This window comes from Furipterus horrens, unplaced genomic scaffold (genome assembly GCF_987537825.1).
Source record: "Furipterus horrens unplaced genomic scaffold, mFurHor1.1.pri manual_scaffold_9, whole genome shotgun sequence".
Classification (NCBI taxonomy): Eukaryota; Metazoa; Chordata; class Mammalia; order Chiroptera; family Furipteridae; genus Furipterus; species Furipterus horrens.
The window spans coordinates 29,803,764-29,830,096 of record NW_028327179.1 but is presented as its reverse complement, the minus strand read 5'-3'; the positions used below and the strand labels follow the sequence as shown (position 1 = coordinate 29,830,096).

General features: G+C 41.0%; 1 protein-coding gene across 1 annotated transcript in view; it reads right to left on the bottom strand.

The window, feature by feature from the left end:
* Positions 1-4,864: 4,864 nt before the first annotated feature.
* Positions 4,865-26,333, bottom strand: part of SLC25A13 (solute carrier family 25 member 13) — a 173,162-nt gene continuing 151,693 nt past the window's right edge. Inside the window, exons 15-18 of the mRNA XM_090287211.1 lie at positions 15,371-15,509; positions 6,510-6,668; positions 6,326-6,416; positions 4,865-6,047 (exon numbers count right to left, since the gene is read on the bottom strand). Of these exons, the coding sequence (XP_090143337.1) occupies positions 5,861-6,047; positions 6,326-6,416; positions 6,510-6,668; positions 15,371-15,509 (576 nt within the window). The 3' untranslated portion in view covers positions 4,865-5,860. The remainder of the gene's footprint in view (positions 6,048-6,325; positions 6,417-6,509; positions 6,669-15,370; positions 15,510-26,333) is intronic.

The window sequence follows — 26,333 nt, the reverse complement described above, 5'->3', positions numbered from 1 at the left end:
GCAGCAAAACACAGTTGTAGATATATCCTCTTTTAACTTTAGGGATACAGGGAACTTGTTGGGAACAGAGTAAGACTTTTCCACCATTAGTGGTGACAGAGATTTTATGTCTAAAAGTAATTCCAGCAAATCCCACATTCTGTAAACTGTCTCCATTCCCTCCAGACACACTTTGAGGCCAAGTACCCATAGATATTTACTTTCAACTTGGTTTTCCATTATTTCCAACTTTTGTTGAAGAATGGCATTTTCTAATTATAGTAGAGTTTTAAGATGGTTCAGTTCACGTCATATCACGTTGCACTGTAATGGCTTGCAAATTTACCTCTGCTTTTTCCACATTACCTTCCAATTTTAAATCCGTGGGGCAAATGCTGCAAGTTTACCTTAATACTCTCTTTACTGACTTTAATAAGCTGTAAAATAGTTTAAGATGAGCCTCAAAAGGCTTGTCAGGATTTACCTGGTCCTCAGGCTCAGGGATTCTCTGAGATAAATACACTTACTATGGTAAATAATCAGAGACCACCCTTCCCTGAAGCTAGGAATGATACATCTGGTACAGAGAACTAGGGACAATGAGAAATTCTGGGCATAGACTATGTTAAGAACCTTCCATACTGAGTTTTGTTGAGAAACTCTCACAAGAAAAGAACAGGGCTTATGCTGCCATCAGACCTGAATTCAAATCTTTACACCCTCATTTACTAGCTTAGAGACCAAGAGCAAGATACCTAGCCTCTCCGAGTCTCCATTTCCTCATCTGTAGCTCAGAGAATAGTATTGCGGTTCCTTGAATAATGTCATTTCATTCAAGGTCATTTTGTTCTAACATTGATAAGATGCCATAGGAACTTAACTCTTGTTTTTATCAATTAAGCTATGGTAAAATTGGTTTCATTATGTCATAGAACCGATTGATGATGTTCACTGAGGACTTACACTTACTTTAAGGGTTGCGGGATTTAATGAGATCATACCTGGCACTTAATATCTCATATTTAATGAGTTCTGATTGGCCAAAGAACTCCAGGGTGAGGGCAGTATTACTTGCCCCTCTCTGAAAGCAGCCCAATAAGAGAACAGAGCAAGAACTGGAATAAGGAGGAAAAGATGGCAGAGCGAGGTGATGACAGATAAGGAAGAGTGTTTTAATCACTTTTCTTTTTTTATCCTCACCCAAGGACACATTTTTATTAATTTCCAAGAGAGGAAGTGTGAGGGAAGAGAGAAATATCAATGTGAGAAAAACATTCATCAGTTGCCTCCTGTATGCTCCCTGACCAGGAATCGAATCTGTAACCTAAGTACGTGCCTTGACCAGGGATTGAACCCACAACCTTTTGGTGCACAGGATGATGCTTCAACCACCTGAGCCACCTGGCCATGGTTTAATAATTATTTTTTCCTTAGTCTCTATTTCCCTTTCCCTACCGAATGGGACAGACTAAAGTGTGCTTGCCCAAATCTGTTCTGAGCTTGAGTCCTTTTTAAGATCACCTGAAGAAATGCTGCACTGCAAAACCAAGCATCCTCCAAACGGGCAGGAATCAAAGCCGTGGTGGCCACTGGAGCCCTGGTGGCCAGACCCGTGTGCGGGGGTGTGTCTGTGACCTGGGAGAAGCGGCCTCAGACAGGCACCATTAGTGTGTCTTCTTAACTTTCCTTCTAAAGTTATTCGAGGGGACTGTGGTTTTGCCTTGAGCAAAACCCCCTTAACAGCCGGGAATCTAAAAACAAACACTATTTTATTAGGTTAGCCCAGCAGATGAAAGCAGAGTGTTCCATTTGGACTCTTGGAGTCAATTAATGCGTAAGCTAAAAACAAACCCGTCTGAAAGAGAGTTCGTTGTCCTCAGCAACTGCTCATGGGAAGCTTGCCACTGTGCTCCTGAGGACACATGGACGTCACGCAGGGAGGGGAACAGAGGGAATGAGTTGTAAATAATTAGTATTCATTGATAAGAAAAACATTTTGAATGATATAGCTTAACCCTCATGTAACACTGATCTCAAAGGATATAATTTTCTAAAGCTTCATTTTTAACCATGATCAGGACACTTTAATATCATATAGTTTATATGACAGGTCTAAATTCGAAGTAACCAACTAATTGAAACCAATTTTAAATGGCTACACTTATGGCTTTTAAAGTAAGTGAACAATACATATACGATTGTGATTGTCTTCAGCTATTGTTTTAACTCGGCAGCAGAAAAGACCTGTGAAGCAGAAGAATTAAATAGATTGCTCACTGAAGAAGAAAATTCTCAAAACTCCCATCCATCCATCCATCCATCCACCCACCCACCATATCCATCCATCCTTCAAACTAATAACCAAGAGCCCACTAAATTCCACGGCCCTCATGTAGCCCAATCTGGGCTTTCCGTCAGAAGATGGCCACTGTTTTAAAAGATAGCTACCTCAGACTTTTAAAATGAAGCTGTGAGCCCTTGCGGTCTTCATAACATCAAAAGTAGAGCTCCTTGGTGAAGGCTGGGTTATTCTCAAAAGGTAAAACAAAAGACACGCGCCTCTGTGGGCAGCACCATCTGTGGAAGGAACATGCCTTCAAAAAAGTCTTTGGAAAAATCCACATCCTGAAAGCATCAGATTACCCTGAATTTGAAATGAGATTTTGCTCAGCGGCAAAGATACAAATTCATCCCCACAAGTATGGCTTCTGTGGTAAAAGGCACATGACTTTTCAAGAGGATTTATCTAGAAGGGTGATAAATGGGGTCACGGGACAGGATTCATCAAATTCCATGATCAGAGGTTTCATTCCCTCTACCTGAAGAACTCCAGCGTGCCTGGCTGAACACCTAGCTGGGGGAGGTTACAAACAATCCCAAGCACAATTTGTTCTCGTTTTTATTCCCTGTTCGCTGAGTTATGTGCTGTTAAACATTTCCAGAAGACTGTCAAAATGTAAGCATCCTGAGGTTTGCAGAGGCCACACCATTAAATAACATATAAGCACAAGATTTTAAACATTGTTTTCCAGCAATGGTAAATATTTTAGCTAAGTAAAAACTGAAGCTCGAAATGCAATAAGCATTTCAATGACTCCTTTCGGAGCCAGAATTCTTATTTTCCCCTGTGCAACCCTGGGCTGCTGGGATTAAGGCGACTCTAGGGAGCTCAGCAAATGGTTGTGGGTTATGAGGTGTAGCATGAGCTTGGCGACAGTGTGCCACCCAGCCTCAAGAAACCCAGCCACGACTGGAACCCAAGAATCAGTGTGTTCACTTTGTGGCCAGCTTCACATTTTTTCCCCTCCATGCAAAAAAAAAAAAAGCTGCTACAAAAGTCAGGCCTCTCTCCCAGCCCCTAAGCAATCACGGGGTGGACGAAAGGCAGAGCGCAAAGCAGGGCTGGCAGAGGCGGGGAGGCCGGCCCCCGGGTGGGCAGGGGAGCCTGTTCGAGTTACACATCTTTTCGTGCCTTCAGCGAGAAGGAGGGAAGCCACCAGCAGCCACAGCACTGGCAACCTATTGTGCTGTCACTTCAGGAAGAAGGAAAACCCAGAACAAATTTGACGTGGTTTTCACCACAGAGTGATTGCAGTCCCATGCGAGGGTGTCGCTATCACGCCACCCACAGAGCAGAACTCAGATGGAAATTAGGCCTCCTTCCAAGTGTCTTAAGCTGTGGTCTATCTCTGAACAGAATGATCCAAGGATTTTAAAGAAACGGAGCGCTGTGGCCCTGTCTCCTTGGGCTTCCTCATACCTCTGGTTTCTCGTTTACTAAAGAGAACAGCCCTCAGCTACAGGTAGGTCTAGGTGAAGCCAAGACCTTCCCCCACCCAATGCAACAGCTCTTAGAGAAGCAGGCAGAGCAAGGCACCATTTCTGAGATTTGGGTCAGTATTTATATTAAGAAAATTTGATCTATAAAATTTCATGCAAGTGAAGAAAAGGATTGCAGAGATTTACACTCAGGAACTTTTCTTCACATTCAGAACACCAAAGCTGGAGGGCTTTGTTACTGTCACAAGCACCCACATTTCTAAGACCTATTTGGAGTTTTGTGACTTGTCGCTGAGAATAAAATATAAACATTTATCACGTATCCCATTCAGTGGGGCTTGTGTGGGCGACAGGGTAGAAGGAGGGATTTTCTTTTTGGTTTTGCCAAACCCAGACCACGCAGGGAGCCACGTATGTATGGTGCTATTTCTGGGGAAGATAGCAAAGCTTGTGTTCCCTTAAAAAAAAAAAAAAGAAATCAGACTTGTGGATAGCACAGCCTCTTTCCAATTTTGAATAGTAACTGAACGCCAGCCTATTGATCTCCTGCAAGACAGAGACTCAAAAATGCCTGCCTCTCACAGAGGAGAATGCTCAAACAGACTACCGATAGATCAATCACAGCCTCTTCAGGAGCATGACTGTAGTACAAGAAAAGCCCTAAATTCTGTTCAGGCTTCTTTTCCCAAATCATTGTGGCATTGGCCAAAAGTGGCCAAAAGACAGATACAGTAGTATAAAGTTTTGGGATGAGAAAGCGTCAGAGAAAATACAATTGCCATCATTTCATACCAGTTTTCATGCCCAATTTCCAGTGACAGTTTATATTACTTTAATTCTCAGGATAAAAAACTGCAGCAAGTGCTGGGGAGGACTAGAACAAAAGTGTCAGTTTGCAGGGCCCCTTGCTTATCAGTGCTTACATGTAGTTTGTCTTGCTCACTGTGAAAATGGGATACTGGCATACTGCAAAGGAGGGCACACGTTACCTTGAAAAACCAGGATATAGTCATGCCAATATGAATAAGTCTCCTCTCAAACAAAACATTTAGAGTCCAATAGTGGTCATTATTCACCATGTGACATAAAAGAAAAAGAAATTCAATAGCTTTAAAAATAGTTTATTTCCGCCTTCACAAACACACAAGCCTTCTGACTGTTATACAAGGCACCACAAATTAAATAACAACTTACAGTAGAGTACATTTGTCTTACATGATTCAAGGTAAAGTGGATTTTAAATCAAATGGGTGCCAATGGCGAGGGGCCCAGAGGGGATTAGGGCAGGTACCAATGGGGGCGTGCATTTTTCTAGTGTTCTTTGCAACAGGCAGTAACCGGCACAGGCGCAGCCTGAGAGGTTATCCAAAGTGGGCACACCCAGAAGCGGTGATGCGTCTCGTGGCTTCTCTATGCAGTAAAACGCCAAGAGGACTTCCCTAAAGGACAAAGCCTTCTCACTAGTAGTCTTGGTACCAGTAACAGAATATGATTATGAAATATCTTCAATATGGTTTTCATTACCAAAAAAAAAAAAACAAAACCAAAAAAGGACAACGATATTTCCTATAAACGCTTCATAATATAATCCAGAGGCCGAATGCATGCACGTTTAAAATCGGAAGCCAGGCTATGCTGGCTGTTTCTGACTGTGTTCGTGGCGTCCAGTGTCTTTTACTTTTTCTAAACATGCACCCAGTTTCTTACCAGTTTAAATGCGCATGAGACACTTTGCCCCGGGCACCATGATTCCCATTCAGTAGCCTCTTTGGGATTGTAATCCTAATCCAAGGAGAAGAGCTCTAATTTCTACTCAGTTTTGCTCTTTCTCCCAAATCAGGTGTGTTGACCAGATCCCAGCAAATGTCAGATACTAACAAAGGCGTGTGGGCAGATGCGCAAAGAGTAATTATGAACAGCTTTACAATGATCTGGTGAAGAAAACACAGGGAAAGTGAATGATTTCACCTTATAAAAAAGCCTCGACTTGAAGGCGAACACGAGATGGACCTGAAAGGAATGAAATATTGCTTCAGAAGAGATGGGGTCTCCTTTGCCCATGTAACAGCGAAGTTATGGCAGCGTCCCAGGGCCGGGCCTCCTAGGAGCCAGCACTGCTAACTTCTGAGGTAGATGCTGACGGCTTGAAGAGAGGTAGGTAGAGTCCAAATTTGTTTTCAATCCCTGCGAACGTGGCAACTGCCAGTTTGTAGCCCCCAACGTGATCAGCGTTGGGTGCAGGCAGTGCGATCCGGGATTTAGGAACTGGCTCTGATCCCACGGGTTTCCTAAAAGAGAAAACAGAGCGAGAGTCTGAGTTTTGTTTTATTATTATTTTTTAACTTGGTAAAAACAACTTTCAAAATCTTGAAGTCTGCACCATAAAGCAGTTGTGGAATTCTAGTCGGTTGTATGTTCCCCCTGGAAATGGGTCTGAAGACATGATGCCACGATCCTCTCACGCCTTCTCAATGCCATCACGGGGCACAGGCCGGCGGGCCTTTCTCCGCTGCGACTATGAGGAGCGGCTGGAATTCAGCGGCAGACCCAGCGCAATGATACTTACTTTCCTCCAAAATCCACGTAGAACCATCGCTGTAGCAACTCATAGGTCAGCAGGGTTACACCAAACTGGGGTGAGGATCGGAACACACGGGCTTTTAAGAAAAAGTGGGAAAGTATCAGAGGTGATTGGATTTTTAAAACTACCTGATACCAAAGCTTTAGTTAAGGCCAAATTATTTCCATACCACCAGCTCCTTTCCACAGCGCTTTCGGGCCTTCTTCCCGCAGTATCTTCCTGAAGCAGTCCATCACGCCATCGTAAGTGGTTTGGCCGGCCCTGGCGGCCACCTGTAATCGAGTCTTGATAACATCAGCAGGGGTCACTAACGATGCTGCCGGCATACCTGCAGGAAAGACAACACCGGCAGTCTGCTCACATTCTCGCTATATAAAAATAACTGTGCTTTGAACTGCTGGCCCGTGGAAAGAAAGTTAAGAATCCCATGAAATCAAATGCCAATTTCACTGTCCCCTCTGGGAGGTACAGCCCTAACTATCTCGCCGGCAGTGATGCAGGCTCCCAGCCACCTACTGACACTCCCTCCTCCCCTCCCCCAATCCCATCCACTTGTTAGGCTTCTATTCTTAAATAGCTGTAAGGAATTATTTATCAATCACACTACTTCAAGTGGCTGAAGATAAACAGAGAAAGTCTTTGGTTCTTTTAAAAAAAATTTTTTTTTCCTTTCCTTTTGAAATCAGAAACTCGCCAAGTTATTTGGTTTGATTTTTCAGAGGTGAAGCTTGTTACGCGTTTCCTCTTCATGCTTTTCTGCGGCTGCAGGCGGTCACAGGAGGGGCCTTCCTGCACACACTCACCCACCCCTCCCTCCAAACCCTAACCTCTCCAGTTACACCAGAAAAAGACTTTACTGATAGCTAAACAAACACTGTGTGCGCGCGCGGGAGGGGTGGGGTGGGGGGGTCCGGGGGGTGGTGTCATCAGAAGAGGAGACTCACACAGATAACATTTGAGGATTCCTTTTTCACACACTGTCATCTCCAGAAAAAATATTTGACAGAAAGCTTAAAATTTATACTGGCTGCTCATCAATGAAAAGGGAACAACAACAACAACAAAAACCATCCCAAAATTACCAACGGGAAATTTGTCTACAGCCATTTTATCCAAAATGGGGCAGCCCATGTTTAGATTTGTTAAAAGCGAGACTGTACTCAGAAGACACTGTCTCTTCTGGTTTTATTACTTTTCCATTATGAACCCATTCCAAACCAAATTGGTCAAATGCAGATGCATAAATCTCCTTTGCTTTTTTTAAGGCTTAATAATTCTGTAAGAATTTCTGTCCAAACCAACGTGGTCTGGCTCACAGTGACATCTCATCCTTCTAACAGACAGCTTTAAAGTTCCAGTGTGTGCATGGGTGTCTGGGGAAAAGTGCAGAGTACACGTTTGCATTTTTATTGCTAAGCTGAATCTCTTCCTCTTCCATTTTGACTGAGCTCCTCAAACATTTGTCTTAAGTAACGGTTTTTCAAAAACACATCACATTTTTGCATGTGAAAAAGCTCACTTTCTATCCAATGCTTCACTGGATAAGTCATCCTGAATTTCCTATTAGCTTGGAGGAATTATTTTAACTTTGAGCCAGAAATTTACCCTCCAACATAATGGAAGGAAACATGAAAAATGCTTAGAAACCCAGTGTTCACACCACTGATTTTGCTTTACTTCCAGGTTTAGAAAGAGTTTACAGCAAGGCCGTCTGCTTTAGACATCCAATAAAATCCTGACAACGTGGGCAAGCATGTGTGGCTGCAAAACACACACATGTAATAAAATGGGTAGTTTTCACAAATGGGTGCAGCAAAGGAAATATATTGATTAGTGGAATAAAAATATCCAAAGAAACGTAAGATGTCTAGTAAGCTGCCTGGCAAAGCTGATGTTTGGTGTGTGCGCGCTGGGTGGGGGTGGGGGATGCTGGGAATACCGAGCCTGCACACAGCCTCATCTGCCCCACCCCCAGCTCCCACCTCTCATGCCAAACAGCTGTGAGGGCCGCAGAGAAACATGGGACCTCTGTGGACAGGGGACTTTGGGGAACCTGGGAACAGCAACAGGCTGCTCCAAAGCAAGGCCAGGAAAGGCTTGGAGTGAATTTGCCCAGCCTCTCCTGGCTTCTAACAGGCTAAGATGACACTGACCAAGAGGTCAAGTTTTCTCTATTGCCAAAGATGGGGACAGGCAAGAGGAGGCTAGGAAATAGAGGCTTCTATGTTCCTCAACAGGGAGGGGCCTGGCAGCCTACCTGACGCTTCAGTGATAGACAAATGGTGAGACCGTGGGACTACCTGTTCCCTAGGTGACAGGAGCAATGTGGGGAGCTCTCTAGCCAATAAAAAATTCTCTCTCTTTTTCTAAATAAGATTTTATTTATTTATTTTTAGAGGTGGAAAGGGAGGGAGAAAGAGGGGGAAAAAAATTAATGTGTGGCTGCCTCTCACACACCCCCAGCTGGGGACCTGGCCTGCAACCCAGGCGTGTGCCCTGACTGGGAATTGAACCAGCGACCCTTTGGTTCACAGGCCGGCGCTCCATCCACTGAGCCACACCAGCCAGGGCTAAAAAATTCTAACTCTTTAAAGGGGCCTAGCAACTAGAGAGTAAAAGTCTTTACAAAAAAACAGAAGCAGGGCCAGCAAAAGATAACTTTAGGGCAAGTCATTCTTAATTTTCTTTACTATCCCATTAGTATATGTAAAGGACATACTTCTCTGTTTACGGCATACAGAGTTAATAACTATTTTGGATCAAGGTTAAGAGTTTTAAAAATTCCCTTTACATCCTTATCTAAATTATCTACTTGTATCAACTTCTAAGTGTAAAGATTCTCATTTGGAATGAGAAAATATTATGTCCTTGTCATACTTTTTAAGTTGAACTTTTATAAGACACTGTTACGTTGATAGTACAGAGGCTGATGTCAGTAAACTTTATCTTTTGTAAGTGTAAAATACGCTTCTGTACTTCTGAATGCTGTTTTTAAAATCTGGTTTCCATTTAGTCTGACATTGGTATTGCTAAACTTGCTTACTGTTGTTATTTGCCCGGTAACCCAGTTTTCAATCCATTTTCTTTCGATTTTTCTATGCCACTGTTTTCTCAAACTGCAGGTGACTAGAGTTCCTTTTACAACTCATCAAAAAAGTGTCTGTTTTTACTAGAGGCATTGGCTCCACCCAACTGTGGCTGCTACTGGTGGTTAACAGACGGATTTCTGCCATCCTATACTGTGGCTTTTATTTCCTCTACTTTTGTTTCCCTTTTCATCTCCACCCTTTCCGGACGAATGTATTACAGATATTGTATGCATTTATTACACAGGTATAATATTTACAATGTTTACAGTTAATTAGCATTTACATCATTCCCCAGCAAGGTGAGTCTTTCAGCACACTTCCACTTTCGTTTTTCCTTTATCTGCCCCCCAAAGACCCTTCTTGTATCAACACATATGTGCCAGAGATAGCAGTTATTTAGACCTATTCTCAGGTTTGTGTTAATTTGCTCTGTTTCATATATCCCCCATTTTATTCTTTCTTATATTCACTTTTCACTTAGACTCTGAGAGGTCTGTGAGGGGTAACCTTTAAGTCCTGGCAAGGAGAAACTAACTTGAGTTTGGCCCTCACTCCTGAATTATAGCGTGCTGGGAATGTAACTGAGGCTCAAGACACCCTCCCCTGGCACTGAAGGTGAGAAGCCTTCTGATTCCTGTGCTATATCTTCCCTCCCTTATTACTTCTCCCTTGGGAAAGTCTATGACATGAATGGTAGACCTCCTGGATTAATCCTAACTGTTTCTTAAACTTGCTCATATTTTTCATCTTTGTATTTTTGCTCCATATTCTAAAGTGTTCCTTTTTTTTTTCTTCCATGAGTTTATTTTCCAGATGCCTAATTTGGTCTTTGATCATATCCATTCTATCATTCAGACCATCTACAGATTTTTAATTTCGGCAGTCCTATTATTAGTTTTCAAGAAAGCTTCTTTACTGATCATTCCTTTAAAATCTCTCAGAGGATCTTAATTATAGTTGTTAAAAGTTCTCCTCTGTTCCCTGAATTGCCTGTTTTCTCTGTAATTCTGTTTACTTGCCTTACTGCTCAGTCTTGTCTAAGGACCTCTGTCTGCCTATTGATATTCAAGTTCAAAGGATGGGCTGATTAGTGCTGCGGATGGCTTCTACCCTACCCTAGACCACTGTCACCTGCAGGCCTCTCTCCTGAATGGGAGGCCCCTCTATGGGCTTTGTGACATGGGTGAGGCTTGCTAATTGGATACAAGGGGCTACGTTAGCTGGTGGAGTGGGGATCCCCAAAATCGGCTGAAAGCGGAGCGCTTTGCTCTAGAAGTAGAGGAATTAATTGATACCCTTCTTGGGAAGAGTGGCCACAAGTTTTTTTTCCCTCTGCACCTGTGGTAAAGGTCTGGAATTATCTTAACTCTTGCTTGTCCAGCTTTCTTTCAGCCCCTGACAGTTGCCCCCTCCTAGCCAGTGATCCCTTTCTTGAGAAAACAGCCCAGGCTTTGATCTTGGATTCACGTGTTGCCTGAAGCTCCGAATAAAAAGAAGACAGAGAGGACCAAGCCTTCAGACCGTGAATGAAGTTCTTTAACTCTTGTCCGTGATTTACCCTGAAATCTCCACATCCAGACTCCAGACCTTCTAATAGTCACTGAGAGGTCAAAGCTCTCTGGTTCTGCTCTTACATTAACAAAAATAATTTTTCCTGCCAGTGTTTTGCACTGTGGTCTCTTCCAGTCTAGTTTCAGAGTAAATATGGTTGGTTCTGTTTCCTGTTGAGGGCTGGCGCTAACATTTTCTAGTATCAATAAGGAGTTTTAAAAACATATTTTCTGACATGTTAAGATATTTGGGAAGAGGAGAGATGGTTGAACATGCTCATCCCATTACCTTAATTTAACATCTCCATTACAATTTTTTAAAAAAGACCTAACAATTGCTTTTAAATTGTTATTTTTTATTTTTATTGAATTTATTGGGGTGACATTGATTAATAAAATTATATAGGTTTCAGGTATACAGTTCTATATCACATCACCTGTATATTCTATTGTGTGTTCACCACCCCAAGTCAAGTCTCTTCCCCCATTTACCTGTTTACCTTCTTCTACCGCCCACCGCTCCCTTTTGCCTGTGGCAATCACCATGTCTGTGTCTATGAGGTTTTTTTTTTTTTTTTTTTTTTTTGCTTAATCCCCTTACCGTTTTCACACAGCTCCCCAGCCTTCTTCCTGTTTTCCTGTTTGATAGCTGTCAATCTGTTCTCCATCGATAAGCCTGTTTCTGTTTTTTACTTTATTTTGCTCATTAGATTCCACATGTAAGTAAAATCGTGTGGTATTTGTCTTTCTCTAAATGGCTTATTTCACTTAGCATAATGCTGTCAACTCCATCCATACTATCACAAAAGGTTAGATTTTGCTCTTTTTTATGGGTGACTAGAATTCTATTGTGTAAACCTACCACAGCTTTTTTATCCACTCATCTACTTGATAGGCACTTGGGCTGCTTCCAAATCTTGGCTACTGTAAATAATGCTGCAGTGAACATAGGTTGCATATATTCTTTTGAGTTAGTATTTCAGATTTCTTTGGATATATTCCCAGAAGTGGAATCATTGGGATATAAAGCAGTTCCACTTTTAATTTTTTGAGGTTATCTCCATACTGCTTTCCACAGTGTCTGCACCAGTCTGCATTCCCACCAACAGTGCAGGAGGGCTCCTTTTCTCTACATCCTCATCAACACTCATTATTTGTGGATTTATTGATGATAGTCATTCTGACAGGTGTGAGGTGGTGTATCTCACTGTGGTTTTAATTTGCATTTTTCAGATGATTAGTGACATTGAGCACCTTTTCATATGTCTATTGGCCATGTGTATGTCCTCTTTGGAAAAATCCATTGTCCATTTTTCAATAGGATTGTTTGTGTTTTTTGGTATTGAGTTCTATTAAGTTATTTATAAATTTTGGATATTAATCCCTTACCAGATGTATCATTGACAAGTATGTTCTCCCATTCACTGGGTTGTCTTTTTATTTTGTTGATGGTTTCCTTTCCTGTGCAAAATGTTTTAGTTTGATGTAGTCCTATATGTTTATTTTTTGTTTTTCTTGCCTGAGGCAATACAGCAGAAAAAAAAATACTGCTATGAGAAATGTCCAAGATGTCTTCTTCTAGGATTTTTATCACTTCAGGTCTGAAGTATAAGTCTTTAATCCATTTAAAATTTATTCTTGTGCGTGGTGTAAGAAGGTGGTCTAGTTTCATTTTTCTGCACGTATATGTCCAGTTTTCCCAATACCATTTATTGAATAGTCTATCTTAACCCTATTGTATGTTTTCATCTCTTCTGTCAAATATTAATTGACCGTAAAGGCATGGGTCTATTTTGGGGCTCTGTATTCTGCTCCATTGATCTATATCTCTGTTTTTATGCCAGTGCCATGCTGTTTTGATTACTATGGCCTTGCAGTATAGTTTTATATCAGGTAGAGTTATTCCTCTAACTTCGTTCTTCTTTCTCAAGGTTGCTGTGGCTATTTGGGGTCTTTTGTAGTTCAATGTCAATTTTTGGAACATTCTAGTTCTGTGAAGTGCAGCATTAGAATCTCAATAGGAATTGTATTGAATCTACAGATTGCTTTGGGTAGTCTGGTGGGTAGCCTAATGATGTTAATTGTTTCTATCTATCAATACAGTGGGTACGTCCACTTATTTGTATCTTTTTCAATATCTTTCTTCAGTGTCTTATCATTTTCTGGGTAGAGGTCTTTTAAATCCTTGGTTAAATTTATTCCTAGGTATTTTTTTGATGCAACTGTAAACACGTTGTTTAGCATCTGTCTCTTGTGTGTGTTTTTCCAGGTTTTTCATGTGACTGATTTGCAGTTTCATACCATTGTGGTCTGAGAAGATGCTTAATATAATTTCAATCTTCTTAAGTTTATTGAGACTTGTTTTTTTGGCCTAACAGGTGGTCTATCCTAGAAAATGTTCCATGTGCACTTGAAAAGAATGTATATTCTGCTGCTTTGGATGAATTGCTCTGAAGATATCAATTAAATCCATCTGATCTAGTGCCATTTAAGGCCACAGTTTCCTTGTTGATTTTTTGTCTGGAAGATCATCCACTGATGTTAGTGGGGTGTCAAAATCCCTTACTATGACTGTGTCACTGTTGATCTCTACATTTATGTAAACCATCAAGGTTTGCTTTACATACTTAGGTGCTCCTATGTTGGGTGCATAAATGTTTATAAGGTTTATATCTTCTTGTTGGAATGCTCCCTTTGTCGTTAGGCAGTATCCTTTTTTGTCTCTTACTATACAGTCTTTGTTTTAAATCTATTTTGTCAGATATAAGTTATTGCTAACTCAGTTTTTTTCCATTTCTGTTTGCATGAAATATCATTTTCCAATCCTTTACTTTTAGTCTATGCATATCTTTCATTCTGAGTTGGGACTCTTGTAGACAACATATATATGGGTTTTTCTAGGCAGTCAGCTACCCTATGTCTTTTGATAGGAGCATTTAAGCCATTTACATGTAAAGTGATTATTGATAGGCCTATATTTATTACCATTTTATTCTTTATAATTATGTTCTTTTGTTTTTATAATTTATATATATGTAAATGACAGGCAAAGGACACAGTGAGTCAACGGCAAGATGAGATAAAACTGTGAATTTTATATTCTCGCCTAGAAATCGTGATTTCCTGATATAGGTACAGTAATCTCGTTGCTACTCATGCATCTAGGTTTTCTGGGCAGCCTGGAAGGGTCAGTCCTGCCTTTGAAAAAAAAGGAACTAATTAAGAATTAAAGAGGAGCTATCTGGGTTCCTTCCTCCAGGGGCTCCCAGGCTGTAGGCAGGACAATCGGCCCATAAAACAGCAAAGGACTTCTCAAAGCAGAGGGTTATTCTCAGGAGACTGTAGCCATATATCTGATGAGAATAATACCTGTATCAAAACTGTTTGGACCCAACTATCCTGTGACTGCCTTAGGGTTTGTTAACTCATTAAATGTTTGTCACCACCTGGAGAGCTAATCCAGATTGTTCCGGCCTTTAGGGTCTTTAGACAAGGAGTAGCTTCAAAGAACAAACTGATTCCTGCTGTGGTTATAATCAAATTTCCTCCAGGGATTACACTGGGATGTAGAAACCAACCTCCACATCTATTTTTTTCTATTGATATTTTCACTGTAGCACTGAAAAAAAGGCAACAGTCATTTCTTTCTGGGACTCAATTAATACACACACCCAGTTCCTATAACCTTACTCAGGTAGGAGGAATCAGGTATCTAATAGGACCAAGTTGTTTCCGGTTGTACATTTTTTTTCTCTATAATAACATTGCTTCAGCTCTGGGTAAGCTATTATACACTATCTTGCTTAGATACCACTAAAGCACAATTATTAAAAAAAATTTTAAGACTTCTGACTTAAGCCCTGGCAGGGTAGCTGAGTTGGTCACAATGTTGTCCCAATACGCCAAGGTTGTGGATTCGATCCCCGATCAGGGCACGTACAAAAATCAACCAGTGAATGCATCACTAAGTGGAACAACAAATAGATGGTTCTCTCTCCCCCTTCCTCTCTCTCTAAAAAATACATCAATAAATTAAAGTCTAAAAAATAATAAATAAAAAATCAAAATAAAACTTCCTACTTAGTTCTCATTTTTATGCTATAAAGTAAAACTGTGAATTAAAATGGAATTTGAACTGGAATCCAATACCACCAAATGCACCATTTTTAGTGAGCCTTTTCTGGAGGTAAGAAATTAAGCTTGTCTAATAGTCTACTCTGCCAGAAGTAAGATTAATTTCCTCACCTTTATTTTTTTTATTTTTTCAGTAGCTTTTCAAAGCAACATATAGCCATCTCCTGTGTACCCTGTCAAGAACCAGAAGCAGTGGTTCCAGTGCAGGGGCACAGGGTGGGGTGGGGGTGGTGACAGGGTCTGTGAGGCACACTCACCAGCTATGGCGCCCGCTAAGAGCAGACTTCCTGGGCTAATCTGCCCATCTTCATTAGCAAAGGAAGCCTTCACATGAGCGTAGCACGGGAAGTAGATGGCGGAGAAAGGAATGTCCCGCAGAAAGCATGCTTTGGCACCCTATACATTTGAAAAGGGAGAAAAACCACATGAAACACATATCCCATTGAGAAGATCAAACTTCTTTGGAACTTACCTCAGAACAAAATATTCCTGGAGAAGACCGAATTGTACTCACAAGTTAAAAGGGAAACAGAAGAAAATAAAATAAAAGAACCCAGCTTCTGCAAGTAATAAATCCAAATTTTTCTTAAAAAAAAAACTAATTTTATTGTGTACCATGAGGAAGAAGGGGTAGTTCTTGTTTATTCTATTTTTTACTTTTCATTTTAATTTTTTATGTATCTTTTTTTAAAATTTTTTTATTGTTATTCTATTACAGCTGTCCCAATTTCCCCCCCTTTGCCCTCCTCCTCCCATGCTACCCATTTATTCTAGTAGTAAGATTTCTATTAAAATGTTTTTGGAACTCTGTCTAGACATCATTTTAAATCCCTGCTGATTGCAAGTCAGTGGCATTTCAAGGAGGATTTGTTCTCAGAAGATGGGAAGCAACAACCAAGATGCCCCTTGGTTCATACACTAGGAAATAGAAAAATTATATAGGCAGCAGGGGGAGGGGCTTTTTTTTTGTATTCTTTGAGATTCTGTTGAAAGTGTTGGACTATCACAGAAAAAATTGCATATATGTAAAAAATTTCATATCTTTTTAAGGGGTTGATGGATCCCCTAATTTATTCAGGTACTTATCCCTACCCAACAGGATTTATGAAACATTGATGAACGCCTGTTCTAAAACCTTAAAATATTTACAATTATTTCTACACACTTAAGAGCTGAGTGCAGAAAAATTAACAACTAGAGCAAAGTCTTCACCAAATAATTTTTAATGGGATGGGGAGGCCTTGAGAACTGATGTGTGCCCAGAAATATGATGAAACAGTTAATCATCTAATGAAAATCATAAGATGTATATTGTATTTTAGGCAGACTAAATGGGAAAGAAGTCACCCTTTTTCAACACTTAATGATTTAATATTTCTTTTACAGAATTCTAATACCTAGAGCTTTCCACTAAATTTAGAGGTCTTCAAAGAAAATAATGACTCCATCCAGATTCAACAGATGCAGTCAAGCGCAGTGACATTTACTGAGTTCCAGTGATGTTGAATCTTGGGTATTTTTGGCTGATGCTGGGTTCCAATCTGTCAAACATCCTTCACACTACACATTTATTACTGTAGCCTTTGCTTTTCTGACATCTGCATTACACTCCTGACTCAAACTGAGCCTGTGGGTAACAAAACCCTTAGTCTTTTTCATAGAAACTGTTACTAACCCAGGTCTCCGGTAACTTAATTCGTTGCCTTAAACAAGTAACATAAGTAGGACTTCATGTTTAATCCTATTCAACTTCATCCTAGTTTGGCCCATCCTTCCAACCAGAACGAATGCTTGGAATCGGACCTTGTCATGTCACCTATTCCCCGGTCAACTCCCCCATGGATGTGTTCAGATGTTTCTGTCCACTTTGAGTACAGATATTTCAAGAAAAGGAGAATCCACATCAGGTACTGCCAATCAGTCCACACTTTTCTATCCTGTCTACCCTCAAACTGTTAAAACGCCTGAGAAGAGGAATCACAAAAGCCACCACCAAATTTCTCATTTTATACATGTGCAAACTGATGCCCAGGACAGTTAATCTAGCAACTGCACGTCTATTAAGGGCCATGCTTTTGGCTCATTCAGGAGACATCCTTGGAGACAGTGCCAGAGACAGGTCCAAAACACAGGTGTCCTGAGTTCTTTCCCTATCCCACAGCTTTTCAAGGGGAAAAGTTATAGGATATCAACAATATCCATGGAGAGCATCCAATGTTTCCTCAGATTAGTTTTGTTAAAAAGTGATAATGCAGATAGTTACTATGTAAGAGTAACATGATCACCCATTTGTTTCTCTATTTTCACATTCTTTCCCTTATTTTGCCTCCAAACCTTTCTGTAAATTCTGTTAGCTATCTGCCCACATGCAGATTCTGTCCAGGAGATATTCAAATTAGGTACCAAGTAACCAACTCAAATTAAGATCCGTTAAATCTTCACTTCTGGCTCCCTCAATACAGTAAAAAACATTGCTGTGCTACAGACTTTCTAAACAAATCACTTTGGAGTAGTTTTTTAGGTTGATATAATTCCTTCTCTCATAATCTTGCTTTTTACTAAATCCTTTAGTTTTTACTTTTAATCTCATCTCCCAGGTCTTGGCATTTTAGAGCCAAAATTCAGTCTATATGCTCTGTTTATTGTTCTGCTGATAATATTCTCCCATTTAAAAATTTTTCCCTCTGACTATGAAATAGTAAGTGCTTACCATAGACAATACAGAGGAGTATTGAAAATTGAAACTGCTGTCATTTGGGACCTAGGACATGTTCCTGGTGACACTGATTTGGCTTTGACAATTTACACAGAAAAAAACAAACAAAAAAAAAAAAAAACCCACACAACTAAAAAGAGAAATGAGAGGCTTTGGGCTACGTTGTCAGGTTTCTTCAAGAAAAACTAACTCATTTCTTGGAAATCTATATAGAAACCAAAACCAAGCTTTTAGTTTTTCAAACAAAGATATATAATTTGCTGAGGATACAAAAGAGCTTAGGAGGAAGTAGTGGATAATTTTGTACTGGGATGTTAACATTTAAAAAGGAGAGAAAGACAGTGATTAGCACCTCTTACACTATGTGGCTTCATCACAATCAGAAGGTCATGGGAAGATGTGATTTGAAATTAGGGATGTCCCTGGGACACAAGAAGGGTAAGGCCACGTGAAGAGGCAATTGGGTTTTCTCAAGAAGGAACTCTCTCCTGCAATTGGGATAATCAATTATGTACCCACGTGAAAACAAGCGTCTAGTAATGAATGTGATGCACTTTAGGAGATGTTTGAAAATAGCCCCAGATGACTGAGAAGAAAAATGGCTTAACCAAAAAGCAAGTGAACCAATAGAAAAAGAACAAATCTAAGGAAAAGGTGGTGCTGCACTGTGAAACACTAAAGGAAAAATGGATGGGAACACATATTTTTCCTACCAGGGATCAGGCAACATAATAAAAATCAAGTAATTTATGCACACCGGAGTGAATGTTAAGACTATGTTTAGGTCTTAGGTTTCTGATTATCTGAGGAAAAGGAAGAACAGGAAAAGTCAAGGAAGAAAGATAACATGTGGAACAGCCGCCATCTCTGCTCTACAGAGGCAGGACTGCCTTGCCAGCAAGTTAAAACATTTAAAAAACTCAAATGTCCACTGATAAAGGTATGAAGGAACCCTGGTACAAAATCCTCTCTTCTGTCGCTGTGTATCCGGTGATGAGCACTGGAAGTAATCAGGTTCTAAACCTTCCTCACTTAACAAAAATGCTAAAGGCTGCCTTCTTTGGGGGTGGGAGGGAGGAAACAGGGGTTTAGGAATAAACGAGGTGATAATTGTGACAGTCCCGTGGAAAGTGTCAACTGCAGTATAAACGTTAAGGGACGGTGGGGATGAGGAGGCCCTTCTCCCTGCCTCTCTGGTGCCTGCACCCTTGCACACAGCTCAGCACCTGCTCAGACCTCCACGCAGCAAAGCCCTGGCCTGAGTCAGGAGGAGCCCCAAGCCTCTCTCACACCCCAGGCATCAACGCTCAATTCCCAAGGAGAGCTAGCTCTGCAGAAGGCTGGAGAAAAAGGTGCAGACTTATTAAATTTCCCTGGCCTCCTTTCCTCACCACTTCCTTCAGGTCTAAGGCACAAAGGCAGGTGCCAATTTGTAAGGCTGCCCCAGGCCATCCCTGACCTGTTGCTCCGCACAATGAAAAGGGAAGCAGGATGTGAAAAAGGCTTTTAAAGTTCCAACAGTGAGAACGTCTCTCTCTCCCAGATTCCTTGATAAACCTTCGCTTTGTGGTGAACACCCATTCTCCAGTCCTACATCAAAACAGAAACCTGTTTGACTTGAATTCTGCTTGCCCAGTGTACAACTTTTACCAGGTGACCAGCCACTCTGAACAGGCTGCTTTATAATAAGGGGAAACATTCTGCGCTGCCCAAGAACCTGCGTCAGCAACACAGGAATAATTACTTTGGCCATTAAAAAATTAGTAAATTACAAAGTGTGTGCCACCTAAAATAAATCTTGAAATACTCTTGCTCTGTAAGAAAATCCCCACATTTTCCTGCCTTAAGTCTTTCTTGCTGGCAGCTCAGTTTCAGACATTCTCTACTTCGCCCTGAATTTCCTTTGTACATAGTAAAATCACTTGGGGGAAAATTAATAAATGCAAAATGTAATAATCTGATCTCTTACTATTCATTAAAGTACTCTTTCTCCAAAGAAGGGAAATTATCCCCCCCCCCTTTTTAAATAAAAGACCCACTAATAACAGACAGGAACAATAGAAGGCATCTTAGAGACCTGTATGTAAAATAAACTAGAATTAAAACTCAGATCTAGTTTAATTATCGACTCTGGCTGCATTCCAATTCCGTATCATTCTGAAGTCTCTCGTCATCATTCTATTTAAGATCTAGGAAAGCTTCTTTAAGGGCAGGACTCACTTCAAGTTAATAGTCCACAATGGACACAACCAATTAGGCTTAGAGATGCTGCCCACACTATCACCATGGCAAAGGAATTATTTATTTTGCTTCTCATGCCTTTTTTGGATGTGGACACTGTTGAAAGTCCAAGGGAGCTTTAATCAATTCTTAAATTGCTGGAATCATCCATTCAAGTTTACTCTGGCAGCTCTGTCTGACACAAAACTGTCAAAAGATATAACACAACAGGAATTTTATCACACACACACACACACAAACAGCTATAGCTCCAATGTCTTTTTTTCCTCCCTTCTTTTAAAGCTCTTCATCTTGGTTGGTATCACACCTGCCCAATCAATTTAAGGAGAAAAAAAGTCTTGAAGGATGGTTGCTGATAAAGAAGTCAGGGCCAGGGCAGGTCTTTTTGCATGCTAATGCCTACTTATTCTAGCCATACCTGCAAATACAGCTCTAAACAGACTATTTCTAATACAGGGGAAGGTAATTACACTCACAAAGGCACCTCTGTGTCAGGGCCGGGCACCAGGAGCCAGCAGGTCTGGGAGACGGAGGCTTAACAGAGACTCCTGCAGTGAATGCACATTGTCTGGCATGGGGGAAAATGCCAGACGGGGGACCCTGCAGCATTCAAGACAACAGTGGTGCACCTTGTCTGAGAAGGTTATTTAATGCTTCTGGCACCTGTAGGCAGAGCCACCCCTCTTTTTCTAACTTACAGGTTCACAATTTATTTGGCATGTATAATTGTATATTTTGATCCTGGAGCTACAAACAATGGGTAGCATGTCATGTCTTGATCCCTTAGCGTTCCTCTTGGTTTCTCCCAAGCAAGTTAACCCTTGTAGCACAGCCTGGCAGCACCTCTTCTGCCCAGGACAGTTAGGGTCACGTGGCTGGGATATGAACAGGGTGAGTTTCAGCGTCTTGCTGAGAAATAGCACTGGTGCCAAGACCTGTTATGTTATTGTGACATTGGTGTTAAAACCAAATAAACCAGCAGCCACCACTGAGACTTGATATCAGTGACACTGACATTATTTGAATTTTAATATAAAATATCAGTGCCTATTATTTGGTTTCTTTAATCCAGGGACTTTTGGGATATTGGTTTCTCAACTTCATTACAATTCTAACACAGACATTTGGCAACTCAAGGTTTTCGGGTAGGAAATACCACTCCGGTGTCAGTGTCAGCTCTTCCCTACTGTTCTGCTACCGTATGTTGCTTTGCCATCGACAGTGCTCAACTGCCAATGGCCAGAAACCCTGCAGAAAGAACCTGATGCCTCGTTGAGGAGATGCTCCAGCTGGTTTGCTCTTGACCCATTCTCTTGACAAGTTTCATTCAAATGTGCAATATTGTGCAGGCAATGTCTGTGAGAATTCCTCTTTTCTATTCTCCTTGATAAAGATCGGGAGGAAGAAAAAGTTCTTTACTCCACTCCCCTTCAGCACACTCAATGAAGGCCGTTTCTCTCCAACATCAACCATTATGGCTGATGGACTAACTGAGCTGGGTACTCTCCTCCTGTTGCACCTTTCTATATGCAATTCTTCTCGGAGAAGATGCGTCCTCAGAGAGGAAGCAGGCTGCATTCCAAGTAGTGAAAATAAATCATCTTAAACATGGCTCCATACCTAAATTCTGCCTCTCCACACCAACAGCAGGACACTGCAGGAGCAAGGATTCAGGCTTTGGAATCAAAGACCTGGGCTCAAATGATTTCTCTGCCACTTAGAATCTGAGGGTGGGTAAAGTTCTTAAACCCTCTGTACCTCCAGTTCCTCATCTGTAAAATCTAACATTTATATTGACATAAGAATTAAATTTACAACCAATGATTAGCATAAAGTATCTAGTACAATACCTAGCATGAGGATCTTCAATAAAAGATGATGATATAAAGGTAATTACTGCAATCAATGAAAAGCACATTGTCCTATTGGAGCAGAAAATGGAAATAGCTAATATATTCTTTAAACAACTAGCAGCTGGAATAGGACTCCTATGTGGTTTTATACCTGAATTCCAGTAAGGTTCTACATCTATCAGGCTAAGAGCCAATCTTTTATTTGGCGGAAGCCCTAATCCTACCAAATAAGTTTAAATTAGTTTGCTAAATTGATCATATCCCACATGGGGCTCTTTGGCTGTCACAAGACATATTACTTTAATTTTACAGTCAATGAACATTTCTTAAACTGGCCATCTTTTAAGTGCATACCTTGGTCACAATTAGAAACCAGAGAAATGTAAGACTAGATTAGCAGATATATATGTCACTTCTGGAAAATATATTCCAAGTACTCCATGAAGAGTGGATTCGTAGCAGTGTTTTTAATACTTTAAACCTGAAAGGCAGCATATTATATTATACCAGTTTAGCTAAAATAAAGAAGTACTGTGTTAAAACTAATTCTGCAGGCACTTGGAAAAACAAACAAAAGAAACAAACAACAATAAAACAAAACATGAATTTGATAAAAATGTTTGCCCCTGGAAAGGTAGGTTATTTGCAACCCAGAGCTCCAACACTAACATTATTGGTACATACTCTTGCATGTCTGAATTTTCTTCTTTTTAAAACTATATGGCCTATTAAAATTAATTTTTAAAAGAACTTTATGGCACAGGAATGATATGGTTATATTCTCTCATCTCCCTTAACATGGATCACTTTGAAAGCAAAAATACTGTATTGAATCTTTATAACTCTCCAGCACCTTCTAGAATTAGCTCTCAACAAGGAGCTGGTGAATGAATAGAAGAATGATGAAAAATTAAACATTTTCTAATATTTTAAGAGTCTCTTCCAGCTCCTTCTGCACACTCAACTCCTTTTGGGCACTGAAAAATAATATTTTTCAAGGTGTCTCTTTTCCAAAGTCCAAAGCAAATGCCTGACCTAGAAGGGGCAGTTGACCAGAGAGCATCAGAAGTTACCCAGGATTGGGGCACAGTGGAAGGAGCTAGGTATTTCCGCAAGAATCCATTAGCTGACATCCCAAAATTTAAAATTAATAATAACTGACACATCATGCCTATTATATGCTAAGTTCTATCCTATGTCCTTTACATGCATGATTTTAGTAAACCCCCCACAACAATCCTATGAATATGGAGGTACTATCGCTATCTTCTTTGTACAGATAATGAATATGAAATACAGGGGCAGAAAGATTAAAAAAGCCTTTTCCCCTAGTTGGTTTTCCTTTAATACAACCTTTAAGTAGCATACTATGGACAATATCACATGGCTTCCAATATTAATAAAAAGTTGATACCATTTTAGATACAAAACCTGGCCCCTTGAGGTACATGATACCTTTTCCTTACTTTCTAAAATTTTGCTTTTTAATAAAATGTCCAAAATGTTCCTATCATGGCAGATATTTTTAACAAAGCCATTGGGAAGGCATAAAGTTATTTTTCGATGAGCACAAAGAGATATCATTAGATAGGAATGTGGCTCTGCTGTCAGGTTCTATGTATGATAACACATGGCTTGTACTGATACTCCAGTTAATGTAAGAGCTGGGAAGATGGGCCCTCTTGCTTCACAATGTATAGCATAATTTTAAATTTCTATAATTTAAAGAGTTGATATAAGATCTAAGGTAACATGTTCTTATTTTTAAAAACAAAACAAAGCAAAATTGAGTCACTGTCCTATAATATCATTTTAAAATAACATTGGGTACTAAAAGCAATTGGGAAAAACAATCATATACCTACCCTGGCCTCAGCTATTACACATTCATGATGTTTAGTGTCATCTCAATTCTTTTCATTACCATTTCCTTAGCATATTCACTGTCAACAGTGACATCAAACCTTCTTAGCATTTAACCTTGTTTTTAAACCTCCCTGAATTATCAGGCATGTACTCTCTCCTATCTGGCTCAACGTATCTTCATGTGATAGCTCAGGTTTCAAAGAGAGATTGGATTGTCTGAAACCTAGCCTCCCACTTACTTACAAAGTATGTGACCTTAGACAAATTACCTAAACCCATCAAGCCATCCTTTCCTCAGCTATAAATTGGAGCTAAAGAAAGAAAGAAAGAAAGAAAGAAAGAAAGAAACTACCTGTCTCATAGGCCGCAGTAAGGATAAGACTGGACTTTCTTTCTATGTCCTTCCCTAAAGTCCCAGCGCCATATTCAATTTTGCTGTCTTCATGCTTCAAATCCTTCCATCTTCACTGACTCTTTTTCCACTCTGTGTACAGATAGGGATGGCTCTCCCAGCGCAATTAAAAGAAACAATAAATCTTTCAACCTCCTTTCCCCCTAACGTTATTGCTCCACTCTACCTTTTCTTCTAGTCACTTTATTCTTTCCCTTTTTTCCTCTTTCACAGTAAGGTAGTGGTTTGTATCTGCTAAATATTTTCTCATAAGGTTTCAGCTTCCATTATTCCACTTTAATTGATTTCTTAAAAATAACCACTGACCTCCATCTTTAAGTTTGAAGACCTTTGCTTGGCCTTCATCACCCTTGGTCTCTGCAGCACTTGATACCACTCACTTTTCCCTCCTCCCCTTTATACCCCATCCCTCCACTAGCTCCCACGCACTGCTCATTCTGTTCTCCACCTGACAGCTGCTTCTGCTTTTTCTCTAGCTGTATTTCTGTCTGCCACTAAAATGGGGGTGGTCTCCGAGTTCCATCACTGGTGTTCCCCATTAGCTTAGCGATCTTACCTCCTCTCATAGCTTCATGCATGCAAATGACCCTTAAAAGAGCATCCCTAGTCACCATCCCTTGGCCGAGGCTCTTGCCCTACATTCAATATGGTAGAATAAGGGGACACTGGATAGGGAGTCAGGAGACAATCTCAGCCTTAGCCCTCCCCTGGCCTACCCAAGTCACCTAGTTCAATCTCCTAAGATTTTTGGGCTTCTATTCCTCAGTTATAAAGGCAATATCAGATAGAGGTCTTTTTAGATTTCTTGCAGCTTCTCAAAGATCATGAAGTTCTTAAAGTTAAAGTAGCACCATCCACTCAGGGGCTCAAGCCAGCCATCTGAGTCATCTTCTCATCTTCCTTCACTTTGCACCTTCCATCCTTTGCCAAGACTTTGTGACACCCATTCCCAAACATCCCTCAAACAAACCCACTGGCCCTCTACCCCCACCACCACTGCCCTAGCTTAGGTCAATGCCACCCAGCCAATGGCATCCCAGCCTTCAGTCTTGCTCTCCCACGAGGATTCCCCACCCTGAAGCACAAACACGATCATGCCATTGGTCTTCCCCTCCAGCTGGCCCGCTGTGACTCATCTCTTAGGGCCGTCTCCCCTTAGAAAGCTTTCCTGGGCTTCTTGCTGTGAGTCAGCCCCACCCCCTGAGAACCCTGTGCACCTGTATTCCAAGGCTCTGTTTCCTTGTCTAGGTGCCCCCATGAGATGGTAAACTCCTTATAAAACCATGCATCATTCATTTATTTTAATACTCTCCAGGGCAGAGCTCGCTGGGTGAATGAACAGATGTCTCGGAAACTGGAAGTGATCTCTCCCAAAATTAGCTCCTTTGTTTACATCTGACTTTCCCAATATCATGGTCTTCTTTGGTCATGACTTGCCAACTCACTTTCAATGCTCTAATATCCTTGGTTATAACTTGGAAACATGTGGCTTTTGCTTACCCTTCACTGACTCAACAAGCGATTACCAAGTGTCTTCTTATGTTCTAGAAACTGTTACAGGCAGCAGGGAACAAGCTAGGTCTCCGGTATGAAAGTGCACTCCAGATAAGAGAGACACACACAGAGAGAAAACCATCGGCCACGATGGGTGCCAAGGAGAGAACTAGACGAGGGGCTACGACAGCAAGGGACCCATTAGGCAGGCTGAAAAGCAAGAGGGCATGAAGGCGGAGTGTCTGGGGAAAGGAGAGGCAGCCAGTGCAGCCAGCTGAGTGGGGGTGGGGTGGGAGTGGGGGGTGGGGGGGATGGGTGGGTGGTACAAACTGGGGGGACAGAGAGGAGAGGCCAGCAGGGAAGGAGCGAGAGGGTTGTATTCAAGGTGCAGCAGAAGCGACTGGGTAAGAGACCGGTTCTGCAGAGCACACGAGGTTCTCCAATTCCAGCTGCCTCAGCCCTTTCCATCCCTCACACGACCGTGCCTTCTTCATCAAGTTTCTTAGCACCAATTGATGTCATATGTTTGTTACCTTGATGGCTTTTTCTACCCACCAAAGTGTGAGCAGGGACGTGGATTTCACAGCCACTCCCTAAATGGCTAGAAACAGGGCACACAGTCAGCTCTCAATAGAGAT